Below are 18,469 nucleotides of genomic sequence, written 5' to 3'. Positions count from 1 at the left end.
AGCCATAGGCTAGGCTGACTGGTTTAAAATTCTGATGATCTGCAGACAAGTGATGAGAATATATATAGAGATGAATTAATTAATATATTTTTGACTGTCATTGAGTTAAAGTGTCACTAAAATTGGTGGTTGTGTGATTGCATTCAAAGTTAATGTTGCTTTGGTTCAACCTATCTTCTCCGCATGCTGAAGCAAAACGGAGCAACTTGTGCTGAGATAACAACTTTTTTGGCAAGTCATACATTTCCAAAACCTTTATAGATATAATCCACTAACTTCAAGTGATGCACCTCAGCCTGAAAGACAGAATTTGTACGTACATGTCTTAAATTGAAGCATTTCTGTCATCACCTTTGTTAAAAATAAGTAAACGATGAATGAATGCACCAGAGGGTGTGGGAAGTCATGTGTCTGTCTCCACATGTCTATGAGGAAAGAGAGCAAGGGAGGGGAGAGAGAGAGACAGGGAGAGAGAGAGAGAGAGAGAGAGAGAGAGAGAGAGAGCGAGAGAGAGAGAAATAAGTTTACATATAAGCAGGATCAAGGAAGCAGAGGAGTACATTTATGATCTGGGGAAAAAGGTTGGGATCAGACGCATGTGTAAGACAAACCATGTGAGGTGAGTCACCACGCTTTGAACATCTTTATTCAAGGTTTTTATGTGGAGAAATAAGAGGGTTAACCAAGCACGTATTGCATTATATCTTGAAATTCTCAGTCGCAAAGATGACGATGATAAAGGTTCATGTGAGAACTGATATTTGGTGTTCATGTTAAGACTCAGACATGTATATAAATGTATGAATGTTTTGCTTAGTGATTCATTTATGTCACCTTTTCTCTGGTTACACATTCACAGGGTGTTAGTTAGCATGTAGGTGAGTGGTTTAGTCTTGATTAAGCAGCATCACAAGACAATTTATAAGATAAAACACATATGCATTGCAAGGAAAGCTATATGCACATCTGGCAGCTTTATGAGCATAACTAGATATTTGAGTTTGAGTTAGCTTGTGGTGTCAGGATGTTAATGTTGGACACGGATAAGGAGTGTTAGATGGCCAGTTTGTCTTTCAGTTTAAACCTCTTTATTCCGGTGTGTGGAGCAGCTGTGGGACAGCAAGTCAGGACTTTAGACTCTTGTAATTTTTCATGGGGCCATTCTTTTGTTTGTTTGTTTTTTTATAGCTTACCTAATTTTAAAATGTATTTTCACTTATGCCAAATATTCATGAAACAGTGATGGAATATGTATTCAAGTGTACAGTTATAGCCTGTGTCTATTGTTCTTATAACTGTATAACAACAGATTTTTAGCTCTACATTGTTTAATTTGTTTTAAATTATTCTTATAAATTGTGTTTTAATAATATTTAAATTGTACTGCTCTTTCTTCCAGACTTGCTACAGTATTTTATGATTTGGATAAAGCACATGACAGTTAAGTAGCCAGTTGATATCACAACAATTCTGTGGAGTTTTTCTAATGAGTCACAAAGCAATGACGTTTTTATATTTTATGACGCCTGTTTAATGGAATCAACACAGCATGCATAAGACCATGGAGAAAACATGTCTTGTGTGTCTTCTTCAATTTATGGCAGAAAAGAAAAATCAAGAAGCTCAGTTCAAGAAGGCAAGGACACAAATGCACTATACACAAATCATACACATTAGCTTCTCCTTAGATGTGACTTTGGCGAATTGTCAAAGGATGTTGTGAAATTATTATTCTATATTGCTGTCCCACCTTGTGCTGTCCTGGGCCGGATGTTTTACCACATTGTTATCTCCTACTGTTGACTCATCTGCCTCACCAGCTATACTTAATTTGTTCCATGATGCAGGGGATTTTTCATATTCAGGTTCCTGACCTCTGTGTGCAGATACTTCTATGATGTTGGCAGCTGCCGACCAGAAACATGATGTCATATAATTACATTATTGTGTGTAGAGCAGATGCATGACTGGTGGTGGTATTTTATATCTCACAATTGTTTTATCGAGGAAGGCTGTCTACAAATCCACTTTTGAATTGGCTCATTAGACATTACGGAACTAATACACTAAGCTTCAGATACGCTGTGCATTAAGCATATCTCAAAGAGTCAAAATGACTTAACGGTGGTGAAGTATATAGTCATGAACGTGCAGTATGTGTCCAAAGTTTACACTTAGCCCTCAGTGCAGTAGTTGTGTTGCTATACAGCAGATACAAGTACAGAATACAGTTTAGAACAGCCTTTCACATCACATGGATCCATTGAAAGAATCATATGACAGGCTTCTTTTATCAGTTATTTTATTTAATGCCAGTCCTTTAAATAATTCTGAATATCACTCAAATCATTTTGAAATGTTTGAGAATATGCATTTTCTGGCCAATTCTGCTCATGTGAAGGTAATTAGGTCTGATTTTTTTTTTTGCCAATCCTCCTAGACTCTCTCGAAAGCAAGCAAATTAATTATGCAATGAAATGTAAAATGATCTCAGGTTCTCATCATGGTACTATAGTGTTGTATTTCACCTGTTACTTTACTCTTGGCACATCAGCAACAAAATGAAAGTGTAGACAAATATGGATCCTTTTCTTTTCTTCTCCTTTGTCTTTTGTGTTCAATCCTCTCTGACTCTCAGTGGCTTATTGCCAACAAAGCCTTGTTCTTCTGGCACCAAATGAGAGCTGCAGGCTGACCAGGGATACAGCTTGATCTAAACTCCGCCAGTGCTGAACAAACAAAGTCACCATGGAAACAAGAAGTGTTTATCCCCGAGGGAAATCCATTGACATTATTTTAAAAAAACCATTATGACCTTGGATTATCTGAATTGCCAGGTACAGGTGAAACAGTGGCTATAGTTTAATAGGTAACATATATAATATATAGCTTGAGGAAACATAAGATACATTATGTTCTTCATTTGAGATGATTAACAATTAAACTTATGCACAGTGACTTAATACTTATAAAATGTATTATTATAACTGAATTACCAAATTCCTTTTTGCATTGTGTAAACCAAAATATCAGGGACATGCAGAACAAAGGATGTTAGCACTTTGTTGTGGTACTTTCCTTGAATATGTGCTGATATATAAAATAATTATGTCCAGATAATAAAAGTGAGAAAGTGGATTAGGTATTTTTCACTAAATGGTCCATTTTGCAGACCTGAACTGTGACCTTTGACCAGACTTCTGTGGTGTTGCAAGTCACATAAACCTCCTATGACTTACACCAAATCTTTTTGGTATTTTTGTGTGTATTGAACTCTGAAAGTGCTGAATTATGAACTAACCTTTTCTGTTGCATTCACATCCGTTAGTCAACTTAGCTTAGGAAATTAGTTTTGAAGAATGAACCAACCAATTTCCTCCACTCTAACCTAATCATTATGACTCTATATCCGCTTTTCTTATCATTGTCATTGTAAACTTCCTTTTATCATATTTGTCATCACAACAGGGATGATACAGTATTGGAAAAAGCCTGAATGGGGTCACGATCATCACAACGTAAAAGATAAGGCAGTTCCTAGAACAACCTGGAAAACTGCACTTCCTTCTGTTTTCCCGCTGTTTGTAGTCACTACCAATTTGACATGATCTCTCCTATTAAACATAAATGAGCGGATATTGAGTATTGTGGGCTTGTGTGTCTCAATCTCCTCTTCCAGAAGTAGGTCAGAGGAGTCAGGCAGAGGTCAGGGTCAACTCAGTATCAAACAGCTTGTAGGGATTTAGCCATGATGTGATGATTTGACTTAAATTAGAAAATACAGGTTCACTTGGTTTTGGAGCTTGAAGATTCTAACATATATCCAGTATTCCTGTCAGCAAAATTACACTTTTACACAATTACATTCGCATATGGTTTAAACCATAGGTGGGTGTATTCTGGATGGAGAGTGCATGAAATATTCACATACCAGTACCATCTAATGTCACAATCAGTCTGCTGTTTTAAAAGTTGCCCCTGCTTTAGTATCATCCAGCCTTAATTAGAGAATTTGAGAACTACTGTTCCTCGCCAAATGTCATCTATTTTTTATGGAAGTACATCAGCTGGCCTCACTCTAAGAAGGAAGCAGACAGCAAATTAAAAATAACTTTATCAAACATGTGGAACATACACAAATAGTCTTGGGCAGTTATAGTTGAGCTACTTCCTATATTGCATAAAAACACAGCATTACATATTATACTTGTGCCTAATTTATTTTACATTTCAAATACATTTAAAGAGTCATGAATAGCTTGCAGGTGATGCAGGAACTTTCTGATTTTATGATGCTTGATCAATCATAGATCAGAGATCAATCATATTTTACCAATTTATACATACTTTGAGTTTAATACTCAGCCATTGTATTTGTGGATGCACACCCACCAGTGAAGAAGTTTGCATATCTAAAAGAAGCCAGTAAAATGTATTAAATCACAAGGTATGTGGTCGGATACACAGGAATCTCTTTCTTTTTTTAGAATAGAGAGTTCTGTTGAATCACCATGTATGTAAAGGCTTGGATTTGTTTACTTTATCCTTAGACTGTGACAGAATGTTTTATGATTGTTTTTAAGATCTTGTCTCAGTATCATCCCATGATGAACAATATAGGACATCCCACACTGTTTCCAGGGACTAGCTCTCCAGTCTCAACATATACATATAAAAGCTCTTTATCTCTCTCTCTGTGCTGTTGATCATCTAGGTCTATTACATGTTTCATGAGTGTATGTGCCTCCAGGCCACCCTAAGTCCTGCATGTATCATATTTTGAACACTCCCTACACACTCTGGTTTGTGCTACAGACTCTGTCTCATTTGTTAGTGTAAGGGCTATAATGTATAATCTGCATAATGTCAGCTAAGATCACCAAAAGCAAAGAGGAAAATAATCTAATAATCTACTGTGATTCCGGAAAAAAGGCAAATCAGCCCTATTGTTGCATTTGGAAGACTGGGGATGTAGAATCTGATAAGGCTTTACAAGGGATGGTGGTGCCAGCATTAAAAGGATTTTATTGTATGTGAAAATGATAAACAGCTGATGTAGTAAACAGACACAAAAGCACAAGAACATTGTTGTTGCTTTGAGGAAGTTGATATGTATAACTTGTGGGTGTATAGTAACTTTATAGAGTTTAGAAGATAGTATGTAAATAAGAGAGTGGAATGTAATGTCAAGTTTCTGGTCGCTGACATGAGTAGAAATGGTGGCACGTTGTACACACGAGTCGTGCTTTTTGTGGTATTTCTCAACTTGCCTCTAGAAATATTCTATCTATTCAGTCTATTTTTGTTGTTTCTGGTATGGATGTAGATGTGTGTATATATTCACCTGTGTTATCACTGGTATGGTCAAATTTGAGAATAGTGGAAGAGAAAGGTGAACTATGTATGACCAAAAAGTGGCTCATTGTGACAAACAGTCATATTTGGGTAATGAATGTGGATGTGGATGTCCAATGCTGAGACAGTACAGGGCAGGGATATACATGTAGCTAAAAGCTACATCCCAAGCATACTGTAATTATAAGTGTTAACATGCATTTGGCCTAAAAACCAGAGTGCATTGTACATACATTTATATAAAAAGAGGAATTAGTTTTGTAAGAACGAATGAGGGTTTAAATATAGCAGTGTCACTTAGAGTATGTACTGTGGTCTATTGTTTGGCATCTTATTTGATTTTATGCTGTTTTGTCAGTTAAGCTACTGGACAACACAATGTGGGGGAAGTGTAATTAACCATAGTTCAATATTGACTGCAAAACCAAGATAAGTATACATTTAATTGTAGAACTCCATAACAGAAAGCTACAGTATGTCATGAAGCCTTATCTGTAAGTCAACTGCTCAGTGACTATTTTTGGTTTTCTGACCTTCAACAGGCAGCTGCAGTTAGACTACTTCATGAAATATCATAAAGATAAAGATGCTTTACTTTTCCAATACAAAAATGATAAAATGTTATTTATACGGTGAAATGTGAATTTTCAGTTAATAACAGTTCTTGTTCTTTCCCAGGGTGAAGTGTTTACCTTGGAGGCCAACAGCAGTGGCACTGTGAAAAAAAGATGGCTGTTAAGTTCTTTCCACTCAGTGATCTACTCATGAACCTGATTACCTTTATACTCAGGAGCCGTGGAAGGGATTTTCTGATGGAAATGTAAACTGGCAGTATTTGAGAAAGTGTGGAGATAAGTGGATGAGCCTGTTTAAACCTTTTCTGCTGAGATAGCGACAGCAGCAGTGTGTCAGTGACCCCGTGCCTGAGGAATAGGGCACCATGATCTCCACAGCTCTCCGCTGGCTGGTCCTGGTGTCTATTATAATTCTGACCATCAGTGGGAATGTGCTGGTTTGTTTGGCTGTGGGGCTCAGCCGTCGACTGTGGCGCATTGCTAACTGCTTCGTGGTGTCGCTGGCAGTGACAGATCTCCTGCTAGGCCTGCTGGTCCTGCCCTTGTCTGCCACTGTGGAGCTACGCAGTGGGAAATGGCCCTTCGGAGGAGCCCTGTGTAACATCTACATCTCACTGGATGTCATGTTGTGTACATCCTCCATCCTGACCCTGCTGGCAATCAGCGTGGACCGATACCTGGCCATTTCAGCTCCCCTTAGCTACACCCGGAGAGTTACCCGTCCAAGGGTGACACTGGCCATGATCGCCATCTGGGCCTTGTCACTAACTGTGTCCTTTGTGCCCATCCACCTGGGCTGGAACACAGTGGATTACAGAGTGCAGAACTTGGACTGGGGCAAGGAGGAGCGCTACTGCCAGTTTGAATGGAATAACAACTATGTTCTTTTTTATGCCTTTGGCTCATTTTACCTGCCTCTGCTGGTTATGTGTGGAATGTATCTTTGCATATTCAGAGTGGCACGAGAACAGGTCAGTGTTTATTATCATTTTGTAAAACATGCTGAGGTGGGATATAAAAGGTCATAACTTAAAGGGGACATATCATGCACATTTCCAGGTCTATATTTATGTTCTGGGGCTCTACTGGGATATCTCTGCATGATTTACAGTTAAAAAAAACTCCTTATTTATCTTATACTGGCTCTTTATGCAGCCTCTCAGTTCAGCCTCTGTCTGAAACAGGCCGTTTTAGCTTCTGTCTCTCCAAGGCCCCCTCCTGATGAGCCCCCTCTGTTCTGCTTGGTTAGCCTCTGCAATCTATTTAAGCAAACAGTAGTAGTAGTATTTCACTACTTTTTCTCATTCCATATTGAAAATTTCAACTTCTCAAATACATCTGTACATGTTCAAACTTGAATCTGATCCAAAATATGCGAGTGGACAATGTGCACAACCCATGGAACAACCTTAGCAACAACCTTAGCAACAAAGGCTACAGAACAGATGGCCATTTGTGGGCAATGATCTGACATCAGTTCAATGGTGAAGTAGCAACCTGGGTGTTCAGAGCAGGCTGAAGCCCTGGCATTTGAATTGCAGGGAGCATTTTTACATACATTCACCTCAAGTTTTGGACATTATAACAGTATGAAAATAACAAAAAACCACAAAAAGCATGATATTTCCCCTTTAAGACCTGCAGCACTTCTGGTAATCAGGACGAAATACGATATCATATTAGTGATTGGCAATTTAGTAGAACAAACATATGAAACAGACATTAAAATAACATTAACAAAATCATATTCATTTGTAATGTATCACTGAATTAAATTCATCAGATAAATGAATGAACACAGTCCCCATATCTCATTACTGTGTCTTCTGGCTCTCTAACCTTCTCTTAACCAATCCTTACAGGTACGGCGTATTCGTGCTGCCACTCCATCATTTGCACGCGCAGCATCAACTGCTGCCATAGCCCAAGAGCACAAAGCTACAGTGACCCTGGCAGCTGTTCTGGGGGCCTTTGTCATCTGCTGGTTCCCCTATTTCACTTTCTTCACCTGCAAGGGCATAAAGGAAAAGACTAACCCCCCCAATACACTTCACTCTGTGGTCCTGTGGCTGGGCTATTTAAACTCAGCTCTTAACCCCATCCTGTATCCAGCTCTCAACAGGGATTTCCACAGGGCCTACGGAGAGCTGCTTCGCTGCAGAGGACCCTCTCGCAGAACACTGCAGCTTACTCCAGCATCTGTGCACAATTGCAGAAAACGATTTACTAATGGACAAAGGGTTTCCCAACAGTCTGAAGAACATATAGACACAGTTAAGAAAGAAACTGAGGCAAAAAGCCTTACTCTACATGACAGAAATGGCATCCCTGATGAGCCAAGTTGAAATGCCATGGATCCACTGTTCCACAACTGGACTGTAGACTGGCAGCAAAATATTGTAAATTACAAACTTGCTCCACTGCTCACAGCACCAGATTAGCTAACCATTTACACTATCAGTTAGGTGTTTAGTGTATAGTGCCAAAGATGATAGAATTCATGTAAAACTCAAGCTACAACAATGTAACATAACATTTTTGTTAATGTACTGGATTCCAGGAAGAATAGTCCACGATATAGGTGGCCATTTTTCAAGAACCTACAGAAACTGGGTTTTTTTCATTCTTATGATCAAAATCCATGGTAACTGACATCTGTTTGGTGATACGTGAGACAGACAAACTGTATATGACAGAAAGCGAAGTCAAGATCAGTGACACTGATAACCTATCGTGTTTTATTTGCTGAACCAGCTGCCTAAAATCAATAAAAACTTTCCTTCAGCTTTAAATGGACACCCTGATGAAAACAAACTCAACTGTGAATAAAATCTGCAGTACTGAAAAGTCTGTTAACTGAACACATGTAAAAAGCAGACAACAATGAAATTCCAATCAAAGAATGTGCAGAGCAGATCTGAGTGGAATGAATAGATGACTCAGTAAGTTTCCCAGCAAGCTGCATGGAGACACATGTGGTTAAAAGTTAGCAAATTGTTTATTTTCTCCCCACTTGACCCTGCCAATGAAAGTGAATAAGTGACCAGCAAGTTGATTTGACATGTACAATATGTGTATATGTGTGACTGACCTAAACAGCATGACCCAAATGATTAACTGCAACTTGATGAGATGTCCATAAAAGTTTTTTTTAACTCTAATTATTATTATTATTTATGCATACCAGAAACATAGTCTAACTCGAAGTTATGATGAAGACCACTTGCATAAATTAAGTCACATAGTGAAGCTGCTCCTAAGAATTTTGACTTATTTTAAATACTTTTCTACTGGACATGTTACTTAAATTAAACAAAATCTCCATTCATAAAATCACCATTACTACCATGCTACATTTACATTTGTTGCAAGGATTTTCCTCCTGTATAAACTCCAACAGTTGAAGTACCCTGACTCTACTACCCACTGATGTCTTGTCTACAATTAAATAAGGATGAGAAATGATTGGGAGTGCAAATGTAGCCTACTTGACAGATAGTGTTGTAAATATCAAAGAGCATGAAAATAACACACACAGACAGAGACACATACCACCCACCAGACTGGAAATAAACTAAAATGCATAAAGATGGATTAAAAAAGCATCAGGGTTGATAGTGAATTTAAAGCTACCTACACATAGTGGATGAGTGAACATAACTGAGTCATGATCAGGGGGGTAAATTAACAAAATTGTAAAACAACCATGGTTGCCTTCAGTGGATAGCTGAAAGATAAAACTATAAAATTGGATTGAAATCACATTGAGAGAAAATTGTGTTGCTTTTATTCATCTTGCAAATAAATGTATAAATTAATATTATATAATAATTAACATTCTCACGTATAAAGCTGAATAATGTCACCCTTGGACACATAAAATATTTTTTTAGTATTTATTTTTTATTAAATGTATCTATTATAGTTTGTCAATGTCAATTACATGTATTTTCTATTCATTACTAAATCTTTTGTATCCATGTATTATTTAATTAGTAAATAATTTTATACCAACAAGGCTGTCACTCTTAAAACTCCACTTTTGCATACATTGCATTTGCTCAGGCTATCTATGTATTGCAGATACTGTATTGTATATTGAATATTGGTAATGTGTTTTCTTTGATCATTTGAATGATTGAAAGCCTCAACATTAGTGGTTGTCAAACGTTTTCACTGACAAGACAAGGCAAACTAAGAGAGATCTTCTGTGCCATTGATGGTAGTTGAAGTAGACAGAAGCAGGGAAAGGGAATGAGGATGAAGTCATGACTTGTTTCAACCCTTTAGAAGAGGCGGTGCTGCTGAGGCGGAGACATTAGGACACTTTTATTCATGATTATAAGGTCTAAAACAGGAAGCGATCAAGCAAGCAGCTACATAGTGACATAAAGTTGAAGATTTGTGTGATTAAAATCATTAACTCTAATTCAGATGCTGTTTGAAGTGCAGGATCGTTTATAGATCGATCATATTAAATGCAGATGTGTGCTCTGGACTGAGGAGGATGCATTTCTGTTCTTAATATTGTTCCCAAATACAGTACATCTCAAGCATGTTAAAGACACTGAATGTTGCATGTGCAACCACATGGAAGTAAAACAGTTGCCTCTAAAAAACTTGTTGGAATCCATCAGAGGATGCCCCATCACTGGCTATGACTAACTATGACTTTGTGCATGGAAAACCAAAGCAAAAGAAATTAGGTGTTTACATGTTGCATAGTTAACAATCTCATCACAATGGGCATAGTGACTTCCTGGAATTGCTGCTGATTGTCTGGTGATTTCATGTTGACAACAAGACTCCAGGAGGTCACTGCTCCCAGCTGCTGTTTGCCAAGAATCAGTTACAACACATAACTCCCTGTAAAAGCCAAACTTGATATTTTTACATTTCTATTTGTGTACAGATTAAACAAACAACATATAGCATGTTAATTTAGTTTTAGAGATGCTGATAGGCATATTTTGAACTTTGGACAGAGCCAGGCCAGCTGTTTCCCCCTGCTTTCAGTCTTTATGCTAAGCTAGGTTAATCACCTCCTGGCTTCAGCTCCATTCTTGCACAAACATAGGAGTTGTCTCAGTCTCCTCATCGAGCTCCCAGTAAGCAAATAACCATAATTCCAACCAAAATGCTAAATTATTAATTTTACAGCATTTTTAGAATTAAATACTCCATGTATGGAAACAAAAGCATTAATTTGTTGATTTTGTTTGGTCTCAGAAAACTTCACTGTGCAGGAGAGCTGTCATTCAGTACAACTGGGTCAGACAACTTTCTGGATGCTGTGGCTAAATGACAGAAGCATCCAAATAATAACTCTAATTCGGGTTTGGAGATGGCTGACATCTCAGCTGATTTGGTGACATGAAGAAGGGGCATAGGTGGGTACAGTGAATGTACATTCTTGCATGTCTAAAGCTGTAGAAGCATGTCTTTGTTTGCAAATGCAGTTCACAAAGGGGAGGAACCAGGTTTATCTTTTTCATTCAGTATAGGGGCAGGGGTATGGACCTCAGTTTGGGAGTGTGTGTCTATTAGTATGCATGCGTGACTATTATTCTAATCCAATAATAATATCATCAAAAGTAATTTGGTTGTAAGACAAGCCAATTTCATACAAGACAATCACTAACAAGACACGCACAACTTGACTCCTTTGGTGGTCCTGTCCGAATTAATATCAATTTCCATAAATATTACAGTAATCTTTCCATGAATAAACTGCAGTAATCATATTGGAAAGTTTCCCAAATCTCAAATAAGTACAAACGTGACTCAATATACTTGAAGAATAAACCATTTTTAAAGTGTTTTTGCTAATCACACTCAACAGAGAATCATTCTTTTTTTTCTTTCTTGTTTAAATAAAACCTGATAGTGCCTCTTCTGGTGTTTTCATAGGTGGTCAAGGGACCAGTTCATTCACTTGCATGAGTGGGTAACAACAACAATGTCACCATGGTCAAAAGTAATGTTAGAAAAATGTATTCCCTAAAAAAAATGTATTGTTTTAATTTATAGATGAAAAAATATGTATTAATTAATATACCTGAAAAGTATGCCTCCTGTAAAATAAGCGAGAGAGTTTGCACTCAGTAGCATTTAGTGACCATTGTCCTAATACATTGCATGCATAAATGCAATGTATTTGCTTGCATGCATTTGTTATAGTGAAATATACAGAATGTCCCTTTTAAAGAACATTACACAATGAAATTATCAATAATGTCATTACTCAGATGCCAAAAGTAAATAAAGAGTAAAATTGTGAATCTATGTCTTTTAGCTTTTCAATTTCGGTACCTAACATATCCAAAATGACAACAAATGCAGACAACGAATATCAGATATACAGTATTATTACTTATGTATAACTAATACAAATGTAGGTTGTTGCATTAGTGCTGGTTTAAAATGCTTTAATAATTGCAATCAACTTCTTCATAACAGCTGCAAATCCCCTTCATCTATAGTCTCTATCCATTTAAACCTAGTCGGCATGGATTCTATGCTTCTGTAAATGCAGATTGTTTAATGAAAAATAGGGTGCTGCAACAGAACCTGGAGTGAACCACAAAAGAAAGAGAACAAAAAGAATAATATGGAAAATCACCACCAAGGTAATCAAGCCACATGATATCCTTCTCTCTTGTTGTACATAATGGGACCAAAATGTGCTTTTTGATAATATTAAAGCCTAGTAAAGACATTTTCAGATACACATTGGAGCCACACAGTGTGCGTCATCATGTGTTTTATGAAAATGTATCACTGGCTCATAAGTGTGCTAATCCAATATTCTGCTTATCTCATTATTTATAAGGCCTGGTGGCCAGGCTACCTTCTGTGATCTCAGATGTTGAGTGTCTCATTTTCATTGTGGTTATTGCTGTTGACTCTTACATTATCACTTCCTATCATATGTCTCCATATGATAAAACTCCACCTGCTGTACAAAGAGCAACATTTTTATCTAAATGTCAATAATACATTGTGTGAACAATTATTTTATCTGTGTTAATAGAGAACAGCCAATTTAATCAGATAGACATAGATAGAATGTTAGTAGAATTAGGCTGCCTGTTAGGATTAAACTTTACATTTTCGCATCAGTGAAGGCTGCAAAAGAGAATTGTTGAAATGAAATGCAGCGTTGAAACCAAGAGAAAACAAATTAGGACAAATAGGGAGAGGTTTGTTAATCAATGTGATTACAATGAGACATGCAGCATCACAATACTAGAAGATACAGTATAAAAGTTAAATGTGCCACTTCCACAATAAACACTAATTGCATGTATACATTTATGGAGAACAAAACAAAAGGGATAGAACCAGGAGAAGGACAAGTCATGAATCTTAACCATGTCATGTGATTGAAGGCTGAACATTTAATATCACTTACTTTACTGTTCAGTGAAGGATGAGAAAGTTCCATAGCTGAGATACAACACCACAGTCACTTTTTGCTGTTTTATTTTAAGAATTTTAAAGAATTGAAGTCTTAAAGAGGTTTTGAACATAGTTTACTTAAAGGATACGTTTTAAAACAATAATCACATGCTCAAGTGTCCATTATCAAAACAGTTTTAACTTACTGTAATAATTGCTCCTATTCATATTGATTGTTGAAAGATCACTTCCTAACATGATTCCAGTGGAAGTGATGGCAGGCAAAATTCTCTTTTCTAAACATGAAATATTTCCTAATTTGGTGTAAAAATTGTGTTTTTGGCCATGACCACATTTAGTCACCTTTGTTAAATATGGAAGCCCTAATAAGACCATAAAAAATGAAAAATATATAGCAGCAGGGCTCAATACACACTAGGGTTAAAGATTTATTTAAATTCTTATTGACTTTGACATCAGTCACCAGCAGCTTAGGGTCTGGGGGCAAATAATGGCAAGAATTTTATTCTTTATCACGAAATTGGGAAAACAGCCATAATGACAATGTGGAATACTTTTCTGCCTTCAGGGGATGAGTAGAAGTAGTGCATTGAAAACAGGGCAGAGTAATCAGTGACAAAAAGCCACAGCTGCCAACAACTTGTAACATCAAAGAGCAACAGTTGTATTATCAGTGCTGAGAGGAGGAGGCACTGTCAGTGCGAGTCCACTGCAACAATCTTCTGAAGAATCCAATTGTAGCAATTTTGTCACCTCATTTCTCTGAAGTGGAAAAGTGGAGAATTGGTGAAACAAGGGGCTACAAAGCATTGTGTGCTGTTAGATGGTTTGTGGTGGTTCTGTATTGTCTGGGACAAAATGTCCATTGTGCAAACTGCTAAATAAACTTGTGTTATTTTCTCTCCTTGTGGGTTTATCTAGCAATGGCGATGGTCAAATTGTTGCCTTTTCTAAGGGGCAGCATTCATAGATGTGAACAGATTCAACCTTACTGGCTAAACAAGCTAGTTTTTTCAGTCAGTGGATTCACTAAGATATGTGGCTAAGCCTGTGGTGTACCTATGGGGCATACTGCAGCTTTTATCAAAGATAGCAGTCCAGACAATATTTAACTTGTTCTGTCTAAACACAGTATATCCACCAGATGGCAGTGTTAACTAGTGTTCACCCTGCCGACTATACTTGCAGAAATATTACATTGACCCTTCTCTAGGCCTTTCTCAATGTGGTATGCATGGTTTAAAGAAAAAAAAAAGAATAATGGCTTTTGCAGACAGGATTATAGTACGTTGTACTTGGTGATATTTCTGCCCGGGCCCTGAAAGATACAGTAGCAACATGATGTTTTTGACTGTCTGGTATAGGACATTGTAATAGTATGTCCTCAAAGGGTTGCACTAGTCGAGTCAAGTTTATTCATAAAGCACATTTCACACAACAGGTGTAGACTCAATGTGCTTCAAGATAAAAAGCACTAAACATAGGCAAATGGGATTATACATGACCAAAACATATAAGATAAGAAGGTATTACATGTAGAAAAACATATAAGGTAAGATAAAAACATAAGATAAGAAGGTATTACAATAAAAAGGGAATAGGATAAGATGGTTATTATTATTATCATTAAAAAGGGAATACAAGTTTAAGAGGTCTGTTTGATTAGTTAGAAACTCACCAACTCATTAAATATAAAAGCTCCTCATAAATGTTAGGGTTTGAGATTTGGGAATAGAAAATGACTAAAAACTCCAATGATTTTTTTCTTAAATTTAATTAATGTTCATAGTGAAGGCAGAGATGTGTCAGTCCATGAGGACTCTCCTCAGTGCAAAGATCAAGCAGAGCAGGAAAGAGAAGTGAAACTATGTCAAGGAAATTACTGATAAAAGACAATAAAGAGGATTACTTCGTTATCTATGGAAATGAGTTCATTATTTTGGATTTTGCGTATGTTCTAAAATTGTTTTTCTAGAATTAATCAAACACTGATTTTAATATCACCAGAAATTGTTAACTGATCGAGTTAAGTTTAGACAGCACATATTTGCATCATCATCCTGTGCACTTATTTATTTATTTATCTATCTATGTTTTGTGGTGCAAATGTGATAACACTTTTTAAATATCTTCCTACATTATGCAACTGTGTAGGAGGTAATGTGGGTGGTGAGGTGCAAGAAAAAAAATTCCTTTTATTGGTTTCTCTGCAGCTTTTTGAGCCTGCATTATGAGGCATTATACTGCCAGTGTATTTGATTGGAGTGCTGGCTGGTGTTTGTTAAGTCGCATGTCCTAATTGTCCTCAGTGGACCTGAGCAGGACAGCGGTTGCCATGGATAATTTAACAAATTTCTTCCGCAGGTTGCACTGGGAGTGAATTTTGTTGAGGTTTGCCAATTGGTCAGACTACACATGAAGAAATGAAAGAACCTTTAAGTTGAAGTTATTCCTTTAATGTTTACATTTTGTGTCTCATTTCTAATCTGCAGATTTCTAGTATTTGAACACATAATGCCGTGATGTTAAACCTTCAACTCTGCTATAACCCAGTGCTGTAACATTCATCTTCTTGACATGGGTTCAGCTTCCTCAGCACTTCTGTATTGAGAATAGTGCCAGCTTCAAAGGAGACAGTGCCTTATTTCATAGTCATGCAGAGCAACTGAATTGAACACAAGTTTGACAAAAGTTACAGGTACACACTTCCTCCTTTACTGACATGTTTCATCTTTTGTTGCTTTATATTTTGATTTTTAACCATCCTATGTAATGTGGATGAATTGCCATGATATTTTGCAGAGAGATGGTTCCCAGATGATTAATCCCAACGACCTGGGTGACTTTTCCTCTACCGCCACCATGAGGTTGATGTTTGTGCTTTTGAGGTAAATGTCTCAACAACTATTAGATGGATTGTACTTGGAATAGATATCAAGCACCATGACCAAGTCACCATTTTCATTTATCCAAAACCTTTGATTTATAACCAAATATCTGCAAAATTAATGGCCTTCCCATCAGCCTCAGCTGTACTTTGTGTTTAGCACCAACTAGCAAACTTTAGCATGCTAACACTCTAAACCAAGGTATTAAACCTGCAAACCTCTATTGTGGAGCAGTGAGCATTGTTTATGTAGAGAATGATAATGAATTCTATTTTGACCTTGATCAGCATTATTGTGAACATGTAGCAGTCTTTTGGTTATTTCAACATGTAGCATTCAACCTACAAAACATGTAGCAAATGTATGTTGCAGCTAAACTTCACATAATTTAATTTTGCAGCTTTCATTGATTTGCAGGTGTTGAATACATCCACAAAACAATAACTTGCTTACAAGTAGACAATCATCATTTCTATACATATACTTCATACAGTATGTTACGTTATAGTGTTCTTATAATCATTTTATTTTATGCACTGATTTGCTTAAACCTGACATGTTTTAAAGTTTTCATGTGTTACAGCCAAAACCTGTGTTCTTGTATATGGCGTGTGTTTGTGGGCCTGTATGTGTTTTTTGTGTGAGTGTGTGAGTTAGTGTGTGGATTCAGCAATAAAGCAGCTGTTGCCATTGCCTCACACTGCCAGATATCTCAGCTCCTCGGCCTCCCACTGTTCTTGTCACTTCTAATCACTCCATGTGCAGTTGACTGCTAAGATTCCTGTCTAGAGATCCAGCAGCAGGTTTGTCTGAGCATGCTCAGCGCGGGGGCTTGGCAGACTTAACATGTGAGTGTGGGAGGCAACGCAGTGCTGCTGCAGGGGTCAGCTGTGTAGCTGCCTGCACCCAGCAGCAGTTTTTATACTGATGAAACTGAACAGCCAACTCTGAGGGAAATACGGACAAATGTGTCACTTCACTCACCAGCCATCTGCAAATGAATGAATGAATGTGCTCTGGGTCTGACTTTCAAAGCAAAATAAGTCAATATCATTAAAAATGAATCTTGCACAGTATTGATGCCATTATGAGAAAAAAATTCTCATTTTTAATAAAAGAAATCAGTTTTTTTTACCATTTCCTTCATCGTGGGGCCAGAAATATGCTGCAATAATCAAAGTATAATAATCAAAGTATACATTAGAAAACTCCTATTAGTTGTCAGAAGAGATTTCACAGTTTTAGGGAATCTAAATTTTTGTGGGTGACAATGATTATTTTTGCTTTTTACTGCAATGTAATATGCTATCTGATATGGTTTGTAAAGGCTTTGGATCAAGCTTGTGATAAAGAGCATAAACTTGACAGTACCATAGAGAGAAGACAGAAGTGATACAGAAATTAGACCTGTGAATTATCCATGTTTTATGTCTGTTGACATAGCTTTGCCTCCCCATGGTCTCTAGGAGGCATGCAGACATGATTACACTGAGTCGGTAGATGAATGAGCAAATAAAAATTCCAGCAAGTTACTTTCTGGTCCCACAAGATGCTTTGCTAAACACAACAATACACATTTTCATAGGCAAATCCAACATTTTCTCAGTTACAAAGGCACAAAGAGCTGGTTCATAAATCTCATTTGCTTACAATTTCTGTGCGCTGTAAGTCATTGTAACTGGTAAATAATAAAAAAAGTTTGTTTCCTTTTAGGGTTCACCGCAAATCTTAAATACTGTAATGTGTTACCTCATTTTATGTTCTTCACAATAGAGCCACAAATAAATGCAGTGAAAACCCAGTAAAAGTATGACAACATGTAAGACTGCCAGTGGCCTGATACTGTAAAAAAAAAAAAGGAGATGTATTTCTTTTTCTTCATTGCAGTAATTACTAATATCATACACATGCTTATACTCTTTTTGACATTGTGTGTTCTACTATGCTGCTATTTTTACTCTGCAACTCTCTGAGTAAAGTGCTGCCCTCCTGGGATATAAACAGGATTGTGCGAACAACCACCTCAAGTCACGAAAGTCATAGTCTTACTCTTGCTGTATTGATTTTTTTCTTTTTTTTTGTGACATTTAGGATAGAGACAGAATGGAGACCTTTGAAAATTATATGATGATTGTGACTGTGAGGAGATAAATAGAATCTATAAGCATTAAATATAGACAAGACAGAGGATGAAGGGGAGGAAGCACTGCGTCATGCTCTCCCAGAGCA

General features: G+C 37.1%; 1 protein-coding gene across 3 annotated transcripts; it reads left to right on the top strand.

The window, feature by feature from the left end:
* Window positions 1–523: 523 nt before the first annotated feature.
* Window positions 524–14,204, top strand: hrh2b (histamine receptor H2b). Of its 3 annotated transcripts, XM_067607627.1 has the most exons (4): window positions 524–619; window positions 1,400–1,636; window positions 6,034–6,901; window positions 7,793–14,204. In XM_067607627.1, the coding sequence occupies exons 3-4, from the start codon at window positions 6,296–6,298 to the stop codon at window positions 8,273–8,275; spliced, it is 1,089 nt and encodes a 362-aa protein (XP_067463728.1). In that variant the 5' UTR covers window positions 524–619; window positions 1,400–1,636; window positions 6,034–6,295; the 3' UTR covers window positions 8,276–14,204. The 3 variants fall into 3 exon arrangements, with proteins under 3 accessions (XP_067463728.1, XP_067463727.1, XP_067463726.1); XM_067607626.1 differs by lacking the exon at window positions 1,400–1,636; XM_067607625.1 differs by having other exon boundaries at window positions 1,400–6,901.
* The last annotated feature ends 4,265 nt before the right edge of the window (window positions 14,205–18,469 follow it).

The sequence above is a fragment of the Thunnus thynnus genome, chromosome 13 (assembly GCF_963924715.1).
Source record: "Thunnus thynnus chromosome 13, fThuThy2.1, whole genome shotgun sequence".
In the NCBI taxonomy this organism is placed as follows: domain Eukaryota; kingdom Metazoa; phylum Chordata; class Actinopteri; order Scombriformes; family Scombridae; genus Thunnus; species Thunnus thynnus.
Note: the sequence above shows the minus strand (reverse complement) of the source record. Positions and strands in the feature narration are given on the sequence as shown.

Coding starts and splice junctions, on each gene's coding strand:
- hrh2b (XM_067607626.1), top strand. CDS start 6,296: ATGATCTCCACAGCTCTCCGCTGGCTGGTCCTGGTGTCTATTATAATT. Junction 6,902..7,792: donor TCAGAGTGGCACGAGAACAG/GTCAGTGTTTAT, acceptor CAATCCTTACAG/GTACGGCGTATTCGTGCTGC.